The sequence below is a fragment of the Olea europaea genome, unplaced genomic scaffold (genome assembly GCF_002742605.1).
Source record: "Olea europaea var. sylvestris unplaced genomic scaffold, O_europaea_v1 scaffold1175, whole genome shotgun sequence".
Lineage (NCBI taxonomy): Eukaryota > Viridiplantae > Streptophyta > Magnoliopsida > Lamiales > Oleaceae > Olea > Olea europaea.
This window is the reverse complement of record NW_019229159.1, coordinates 17,302-27,873: the sequence shown is the minus strand read 5'-3', so window position 1 is coordinate 27,873 and position 10,572 is coordinate 17,302. Positions and strand designations below refer to the sequence as shown.

Below are 10,572 nucleotides of genomic sequence, written 5' to 3'. Positions count from 1 at the left end.
ACTTATCATTTCCAGTAAGAATGAGATCATCAACATAAAGACACACAACTAGAATTTTACCTCCTCCTTTAGTCTTGATGAACAAAGTGTGTTCATAGTGGCACTTTTCAAAGCCTTCTTTCATGAAATAAGATTCAATACGACTATACCAAGCTCGTGGAGCTTGCTTAAGTCCATATAAGGCCTTTTTCAGTTTGTATACCTTCTCCTCATTACCTTTTCGTTCATAGCCTCGAGGCTGCTCCACAAAAACCTCTTCATTTAATTCACCATGCAGGAAGGCTGACTTCACATCTAGTTGAAAAATTGTCCATGTTTTTTGAGCTGCAAGGGCAATTATCACACGGATTTTATCTAGTCGAGCCACGGGTGCAAATACCTCAGTATAATCCACCTCGTCCTGTTGAGTGTTCCCCTTTGCTACAAGACGTGCCTTGTATTTATCAACTTCTCCATTCTCATTGAGTTTAGTTTTGTAAACCCATTTTAATCCTATCTTCTTTCCTCCAATAGGCAAGTCAATTAAATCCCAAGTATCATTCCTTTCTATTGCTTCAATCTCCAAATCCATGGCTTTTCTCCATTTATCACTCCTCACAGCATCATCATATGAAATAGGGTCACTAGCAGTAAACATGACCAAATGAGCCATATCCTCTTCCTCAGAAGGGGCTTCTCCACTGATGTAGTCTTTCATCCAAATAGGCGGCTTTCTTTCTCTTGTTCCAAGAGGATTTGGTAAGTCTTCATGTAATAATTCACCTGTCCATTCCTCTGTTTCCAATTTTGTTCCTGTTTCTGTCTGACTATTACCAAATGAACCATATCTTCTTCCTCAGAAGGGACTTCTCCACTGATGTAGTCTTTCATCCAAATAGGCGGCCTTCTTTCTCTTGTTGGAAGAGGATTTGGTAAGTCTTCATGTAATAATTCACATGTCCATTCCTCTGTTTCCAATTCTGTTCCTGTTTCTGTTTCTGTCTGACTATTACAATTTGCATCTGATTCATCCTCAATATCACTTTCTCCCCACTCTAAATCAGCAATGTTAGTTTCTTCATGCTTCTTTTCCCAGTTCCAAATTTCATCCTCCTCGAAAACCACATCTCTACTTATCAAGATCTTCTGTGAAGTTGGATCATATAATCTGTATGCCTTCGACTCCTCACTGACTCCAAGAAAAATACACTTCAAACTCTTGTCATCGAGTTTTCTTCTTCTAGCATCAGGAATATGAGCATGACATATGCATCCAAAAACTCTAAAATACTCCACTGATGGCTTAGTTCCACTCCAGCTTCTTCTGGAGTTTTATTCCTCACTGCAAGTGTTGGGCTTTGATTTAAAACATGGACGGTCCAATTAACTGCTTCAGGCCAGAAAGTTTTTGGAATCTTCTTCTTATTCTAAAGCATGTTTTGAACCATATTCATAATGGTTCAATTCTTACGTTCTGCTACCCCATTTTGTTGTGGGGTGTATGCGGCCGTTAGTTGTCTCCGAATGCCGTTTACCCTACAAAATTCATTGAACTCCTGTGATGTAAATTCTCTTCCACAATCTGTATGCAAGCTTTGTATATTTGAACTTGTTTCTTTCTCAACTCGACTTTTGTAATTTCTAAACGTAATAAATGCCTCAGATTTTTCCACTAAAAAAATACACCCAAGTCTTGTGGCTGAAATCATCAATAAAAGTGATCGTGTACATTTTTTTGCTATTTGAAATAGGTGAGATAGGTCCACATATGTTTGCATGTACTAATTGAAGGATCTGAGAGGCTCTCCAAGTGCTTTTTTTTGGAAATGAATCTCTTGTCTGCTTTCCCACCAAACAATCTTGACATATCTTAGATGAGGCTTTGAATTGTGGTAGCCCATGTACCATCTTTTTATCTTGGAGAGTCTTTAGACCTTTTAGACTTAAATGGCCATGTCTACAATGGTACATTGCCTTTTCCCACTACTGCCATGCTTGAATTATTCCCTAGCTTTACAAATTCTCTAAAGTTTGCATCAAAATCAAAGAAATACTCCTTTTGATTGCTCATGTGATTGCTACACCCCGAGTCAAGAAACCACAATGCCTTTTGATCGATTTCCTTAGTATTCAGGTAAGCCATTAGTAACATCTCTTCAGTAGCCTCAACATAGCTTGCTTTTACATTATTCTCCACCTTGCTAGGACATTCATATTGGAAATGACCAAGCTTATGACAGTTATAACATTCAACTGTAGACTTGTCAAAGTTTTGTCTACCTCTTCCTCTTCCACTTCCTCTAAAGCCACCACGTCCACGTCCTCGTCCTCTTCCTCCTGACTGATAATCATAAGTGATTTTGAGTGCTCGTTCTTCTACCACATGAGCATTCATGCGTTGCTCATGCACCAAAAGGCTACTTTGCAATTCATCAATGGATAAAGTATCCACATCGTTGGACTCCTCAATAGAACACACCACATAGTCAAATTTTGAGGTCATGGATCTCAAAATTTTATCAATGACAACGACATCTCCCATTTTTTCCCCATGAATCCTCATTTTGTTGGCTATGATGAGGGTTCGAGCAAAGTAGCCATTCACAGATTCACCAGACTTCATTTGAAGCACCTTAAATTCCCTTCGAAGAGCTTGTAGTTGTGCACACTTGACTCGTGCAGTCCCTTGATACTTCTGTTTCAAGGAATCCCAAATATCTTTGGCAGTATCCTTGTTCAGGATAGTCTCCAGTATTGAACGATCAATGGCTTGAAAGAGGTAATTTTTTGCCTTCAGGTCCTTCAGTTTAAGGTCTTCATTCAACTTTTTTAATGCTTCAGTAATCACAATTCCTTCAACTACTGCAAGGATTCCATTCTCTACCAATCCCCAATATTCCTTTGAACGTAAAAAATTTTCCGTAAGCATACTCCAATGGTCATAGTGCCCATCAAGCTTTGGAATTGCAGGTTGTACAAAACTATTTTCTGCTGCCATATCTACTGCTTCATACACTATCGAAGGCTGCTGCTCCTCGACTGGCTCTGATACCAAATGTTAAGAATCCTGCTTTTATGTGTTTTAGAATTTTGGAGAAGAAAAGCATATATTATTCCAACAAAAACAGGGGCTTAAATAGCCTTTACAAAGCAATAAAAGAGATAAATGTTCGCGAAATATTTCTTTCGATTTAAATTACCGCAAGTGTACGGTTCGTTAACAAGTAATAAAGTGGATCAATTGAGTCCGAATATCGTCCCACAGAGATTGGTTAATTCAATTTTACTTATTTTAGCCTTAATCGAAACTAATTGAGTTGAAGTGAATTTTGGAATCAAAAACCCTAATTTTGGGAGAAATCCCCAAATTGAAAAACTCTAAATTCAAATCAAACCCTAAATTGGGGGAAATCCCCTAATTGAAAAACCCTAATTTCAAATCAAACCCTAATTACTTAAATTCGCTTAACTAATGACTCAATTACGAAATGTTATGAAAAATCGATAAAATATATTGTCAATTTATGAAAATCTATGTAAAACAAATGCACTAGGATCACGAATCCCCAAATAATTACCAATTAAACCCTAATTTCACAATTTTGATAAATCAATAAGAATTTGATAAATCAATGCTCCTAATTCTATTCAATACTCTCTCTCGAGATGTATTGAACCTATTCTCATAAATCATCAGCCTATATCTCTATGACGGATGCAATTTTACAAGAACGCATAAAATATTTTTGTGAGTAATTAAAGATTTACATAGGGCATAGGGGTATATTTCTATCCCCTATCGAACCCTATGATGAATTATATATGTCGAGTCTAGTCTAATTTTCTCAAATTCAGAATTAAACCACCAAGTTCACACAAATCTAGTGCACATTAATTGTGGAAATAAATAAATCAATATAATCCATTCAAACATCCATCAAACTAATAATTCAAAATCATGAAATAGCAAGTTTAATAATAATTACATGGTTCATCGATCACCTAGTTGCAAAAATCTAGCCTATCATGATAAAAATAACGAAAATCAACAAAATATGAATAAAATATATCACCGGGTTATCAAAGATTGAAGAAATCTCGTAAATCTCGCATCAATTGCTTGTTCTTGCCTTCAATTCCACTCCAAGATTGATGTTTTTGCCTCCCAGGTCGTTCGTCCGGCTTCTGGACGTCTTGTTGGTATTTAAACCCGTCCAAATTAGGTTACCAAAGGAGTTGCAATCATATAAGGAAAGCGCAAAATTTGGGAAAATTTATACCTATGCGACCGCATAGGTTTTGTACTATGCGGTCGCATAGTATAGCTAGCTTTTAGTTTGATTCATTTTGATCCTCAAATTTCATTCCTTTACTCCTTGACCTCCTCTCTTGATCCTAGTTGCTCCAATGGTCCCTTATAACTTCCAATTGGTGCTCGGCTTGATCAATTGCTTGATGTGTTCATCTGATCAACTTTCAGATAATTGCAATTTAGTCCCTGAATTTTCTCTTTGCTTCAATTTGGTCCTTTTTTGGCTCTTTTCTCCTGAATTCCACTATTTCCATAGAATTTCCTACATTGCATGAATTTGACAAAGTTAAGTAACAATTAAATCAATTTACCTGCATTTAAGTCATATTTGTGATGTAAATAAGTGTGCAAAAATACACTTATCAACTATTGTTTGTCCTCAAACAAGATAGTGATATAATTCTGAACAAACATGGCTTAACATCTTGCCTTGCTCAGGATTGGACTAAGTAATTGATTTTATGAAAATTTATCAGTGCAAGATGACATCAACCTTCACCTGTTAAGTGCATACTGGACGTGTGTGTGTGTGGATTCATGCTAACATATCAAGTTCATGCTGAGTTTGAGTCCCGACCCCAAGTGGTCAAATGTATCCTTACTCACTCGAGAGATACACAACTCCCCCCAAACTTATTCTTTTCACTCAATTATCCCGGGGTTGTGTTTAAAAATTATGAGTTTACCTAGCCTTAGTTCTCACCCTCTCGTAGTTTGGATTAATTTCACTATCACAAGTTCACACATCGACAAGTGAAGGCTCTCCCAGTTTTGATTGCTTCGACACTCAAGACTAAACTAGGTTACTCGCCTCGCCTCAAAGGTATAGTTTCTTCCACCAATTGTCCAAGGGCTTTTCTTCTTGTTATTGTCTCTTTTTGTTTTTCTCACTTTTCTCTTTTTTTTTTTATTTATTTATTTATCATCTTCTCATTTGCTTTCTATATAATCCATGTAACGAGCTTTAGGCTAGTGACTCCCAAACCAGTTGGTTTTAGGGCACCAGGTTTTAGATCCTTGCAGGCTTATTCACTCGAGTTATAAAGACTCGATCATATGACTTTTTATTAACTTCTTTACTTCTTGCTTTCTATATGACCCATGTATCGAGCTTTAGGTCGGTGATTCCCAAATCAGTTGACCTTAGGGCACCAGATTTTGAAATATCCTTACAGGCTTACTTGCTCGAGTCATAAAGGCTGAAAAAAAAAAGAAGTGTCTTATTCTCACAAATTAAGTTCATGCCCTTATTTTTCTAGACATCTGGTATCCAAAACTAACCCTCAATTTAAGATTTTCACCTACTCTTCATCCCACTGGTCTAGGCAATCCACACAATAATTCATGCACGGAGCCTCACTCATTTCAATGTTCTCCTATAATAGTTCAACTATCACCAAACTGTCTTAAGATATTTTACGGGTTCATTCAATAGAGGGTTATAACTATCTCTCTACTTTATTCTCAAAACCCCAATCACTTACCTAACATGTCAAGCATGAATGACGTGCATAAAGAATGTCGAGTATTGCATCAACAAGTATAGGTTAGCCTAATTAGCACCGATCCCAAAGTTCTGAAATGTACCAATCCAATAGTAACATCATAGCCGGCAAGGCGATTAAGCTCACACAAGCATACATAAGCATAATCAATATTCACCCACAAGCATGTCTCATGCAGCAATTAGTCAAAATAAATCTAGATTGTGAAAATGCAATTAGTTACATGCCGAATGTCTTAATCAAATTATGCCACCATCCCCGAAACTTATACAAGACATTGTCCACAATGTGAAAAATAAGTTTAGAAGGCAGAATTTAGGGAAAATGAATACAAATGAGGCAAACGATACTCCCTTGATCAAAACGGGGGCTGCGATGGGAAGCTAGATCCTGCAGTATCATCAGCTGGAGGTGGAGGTAGGCGCACCAAGATCTCTCTCATCAGTGCTGACTGCTGTGTTATTTCATCGTGGATTCCCTCAACACGTGTCTCCAAACGGCCTAAACGCTCCCAAATTTCATTTACCCTCATCTGGATGCCATCCACCCGGCCCACATACACACTAAGTCGACCATTCATAGTGTCCATCTCCCTCCTAGCTACCTGGGCATCCTGGCGAGCAGCACGTGACATATCAGTGGAAATGCGGATGTCACGGTGGGCTGTATGCATCTCAGTCGTCAAAGTCCCCATAGCCTGCTGGAGACTCTGCACATCTCGGCTGGTCCCCATGGTGGTGGTGAAAATCTGGCGCCACAACTGTGCATTTAACTCAGCCTGTGATGGAGGAGCTTGAGGCATTTCTTGCTCTGCTTGCTCGTGACCTTACTCTCCCTGCTGTCTGCGCCTCTCAATTTCTTGCTTCTCCCAATACTTTAACCTGGCTCTATCTTGAGCCTCCAAAGTACTGCGCTTTATGGTGGGGCTGGGTTTGGCAGCCACCTCCCCGGATACAATGTTTATACCAGCAGCTATGCAAATTTCGGAGATGAGGCTTGGGAAGATCATTGAGCTGTGTCTATCTCCCAAAGTACCCACATGATGTATCTGATCATAGCAAAGAGTGGCAAGATCAACCTTATTACCTCGCACCAAGTGATAAAGGAATCCAGCTGTGGGATCTGTGAATGTGGTCCTGTGAGAGGTAGGCTCAATGTTGTGACACATAAACAGCCACAGGATTGCTATAGACGGTGTAAGCTCAATCTGATGCCACTCGGTAGTGGGAAGTGGCCATGCATTCTGTCGCCCCAATAAGATCTCTGCCGCTTCAGGCCAATTGAAGTCACCTGGTACAGGCGTTATGTTTTCCCACGTGAGCTGGTAGTAGTCTTGAATAACTTCGGGTAAGAATGTGATCCATTTTCCCCGGACCCAAGTCTGATGTAGGTGATCGGACCCTGGTGTGTCAATTTCTGTATTGAAATTGGCGTAAAATTCCCCCACCAACAATTCATAACTCCGATGTGGCTGCTCCACTATTTTATTCCAACCACAGTTCTGCACCAAAGTAGTCAGCTCGAAACCAGGAAAGTCTTCCAATTTAACAGCCCGTTCTGGTGTCACTGTCCATCGACTCACTATGTTTTCATAACGGGCTGCTGCCTCGGCAGTCAAAAATCTTTGTATACCTCCTTCAAGCACGCGAGTGCGTGCTATGCCGGATGATGAGCCGACCTTCTCCTTTCCTTTAGAAGTTCGTTTTGGTGGCATCCTGCAAAGTTGAAAAATAGCTAGCATTAGACATCTTGATATATAGCGAGAAATCGCATGAAATGAAAGGCACGGAAAGCACAAATCCCCCAAACTTGTTTCAATAAGCATGTATATTACCACGGTGTAATGAACAATGTATGATGATTAACGTAGCATAAATGTATAATCCATATGAAAGTACAAGAAAATATGGGTGAATATGCTCGTGGAGACAGGGTTGGAGTCATGAGTGAGTGTACATCTTCGGCCCCGGGCACCATCGAGAATTATCAAGATTGTCCCGGGCAACCTCCGGGCATATGGAAGTATGCAATGAGGTCTAACACATACCCAAATTTCAGTTCAATCGGAGGTCGTTTGGTGTGTCAAAGAGTGGTGTAAAATAAGGGACGGAGGGTGCTTGGGCATGCTATGACCTAGCTATTTTTGTGCATGTGTGTGTTGATGTTGTCCAAGTCATATTGTTTGGTAATACGTCACAACGAGTTATTCCATTCATCGAATAGTCAAATGCCATGCTAGATGTTCGTAAATGTAATAGATTACCAAAATGGGCATTTTATCGAACATGTTGTATGCAATGTGAGATCTTCATATACTAGCCAAAAATTTATTATCACACATGGTTCCCCATTCAAAAATCAATCACCAAACGCATACACATCCATCAATCAAGTGAAGTTAAGGCAAAATATATCAAAATACCCAAAAATTATCAATGTGGCAATTTATCAAACACATTACAAGCATAGAGTGGAAATGGTGGAAATTGAATGAAATTTGATTTAGAATCATTCCAAAGTTTCGCATAACACAAGCACAATCAATCCATATGCACAAGAATTATTCTAAACTCCCTCAAATCGCCAAAATTACATTTATAATAAATAAAATCGAAAATGAATTGAGGGAGGTTGAAAGAACACATACCTTTTCTTTGTAGGGTTTAATCAATGGAGAGGATGGATATCCTATCAATTATATCACAATGCAACGAAGGAATTGGTGTGTGATGTTAGCCTAGAGTCGATTTGGGAGGAGAGTGAGAGGTCGAAAACGGTATTGAACCTTTGAGCAAATGATTCGGGCGTGGGTTTTTAACCCACGCCTTTGTCTACCTATGCGGCCGCATAGTTATAATCTATGCGGTCGCATAGACACCATGTCTATGCGATCGTATAGGCACACAAATTTTTTTTTAATAAAATAAAATAAATAAAACAATGCCTCTTTTCAAAAAAAAAAATTCGATTTTAGTCCCAAAAAAAAAATTTTTTTTTTTGAGAAAAATAGACCCGACTCTCAACGCCCCCAAAATTTTTCAGAAACATATTTTTAAAATATTGACATGTGAAATTTAGAAAACATAACATTCCTTGAAATACGTGAATTCCACAGTCAACTACCCAAAACAACGTAAATCAACCCTGCACGATACTTAATAACTCGTGTGCACAGTGCTTGGACTCTTTTAAATGCCTAGATGATTGATGACCACATAACGGAATACTAAATGAATGTGAACATAAACTTCCTATGTTAATGTAGAAAACATAATAAAGTAAATAAACAGATAAAAAGGATACAGTGGGTTGCCTCCCACCCAGCGCTAAGTTATAGTCGATAGCTCGACTTTTCTACGGCCGCTTCATTCTGGCGTCTCGAGTTGAACGGTTGACTTTCGTTTAGAGAAGTCACCGCCCCAGTAGTGTTTCAACCTTTGCCCATTGACAGTGAAGGTACCCTTATTCTCATTGCTCACTTGTATAGCCCCATACGGTAGAACTTTTGTGACTGTGTAGGGACCCGACCACCATGATCGTAGTTTTCCCGGGAATAACTTGAGTCTCAAGTTATACAGTAGTACTTGCTGCCCCACTTCGAACACTCGCATCTGAATGTGCATATCGTGCCACTTCTTGGTTCGCTCCTTATAAAGTTTTGCATTCTCATAAGCCTCCATTCTAAATTTGTCTAACTCATTCAGTTGCAGTAAACGCTTTTCTCCGGCATTCAAGTCCATATTTAACTGTTTCATAGCCCAATATGCCCGATGCTCCATTTCTAATGGCAGATGACATGCTTTCCCAAAGATTAGGCGGTATGGAGACATGTCGATCGGGGTCTTGAATGCTGTTCTGTAAGCCCATAATGCATCGTCCAGCTTTTTAGACCAATCCTTTCTAGATGAATTCACAGTGACTTCTAGTATTCTCTTCAGCTACCGATTAGATACCTCAACTTGCCCGCTGGTTTGTGGATGGTATGGGGTAGCAACGCGGTGTTTAACGCCATATTTATTTAGTAGTTGCTCAAACTGGAGATTACAGAAATGCTTGCCCCATCGCTGATTATAGCCCGCGGTGTACCATATCGGGTGAAAATGTATTTCTTCAGGAAGCCAATTACTGTCTTCGAGTCATTTGTTGGCAATGCAACTGCTTCCACCAATTTTGAGACGTAATCGACTGCCACCAAGATATACTGGTTTGAGAACGAAAGGGGAAAAGGTCCCATGAAGTTAATTCCCCAAACATCAAATATCTCCACTTCCAAAATATTGTTCAGTGGCATTTCATTTCTTCTCGAGATATTCCCAGTGCGTTGACATCTGTCACATCTCTTAACAAACTCAAATGTATCTTTAAACAATGAGTAGAAACCTGATTGTAGAATCTTTGCAGCTGTTTTTGAAGCTCCAAAGTGTCCTGCATATGCGGATGAGTGACAGTGCTCGAGAATCTCATGTACTTCTTCTTCAGGTACGCACCTCCTAACTATCTGATCAGCTCCTCGCCTATAAAGAATTGGATCCTCCCAGAAATAGTATTTTAACTCAGCAAAGAATTTTTTTCTTTGGTGACTGGAGCAGTCAGGTGGTGGAATGGAACTGGCCAAGTAATTGACAATATCTGCGTACCAAGGTGCTTCATCCACTCTCAACATCTGTTCATCCGGGAAGATCTCATTTATATCCACTAAATCTTTCGTCTCCCCAGATTCTAGTCTGGATAGGTGATCTGCTACTACGTTCTCGGTGCCCTTCTTATCGCGTATCT

General features: G+C 39.3%; 1 protein-coding gene across 1 annotated transcript; it reads right to left on the bottom strand.

The window, feature by feature from the left end:
• Positions 1–9,161: 9,161 nt before the first annotated feature.
• LOC111373888 lies at positions 9,162–9,575 on the bottom strand. Its single transcript, XM_022996480.1, has one exon. The coding sequence runs from the start codon at positions 9,573–9,575 to the stop codon at positions 9,162–9,164; it is 414 nt and encodes a 137-aa protein (XP_022852248.1).
• Positions 9,576–10,572: the final 997 nt, after the last annotated feature.

Excerpts from the sequence above, each read along its gene's own strand:
- LOC111373888 (XM_022996480.1), bottom strand. The coding sequence starts at position 9,575 with ATGGAGCATCGGGCATATTGGGCTATGAAACAGTTAAATATGGACTTG.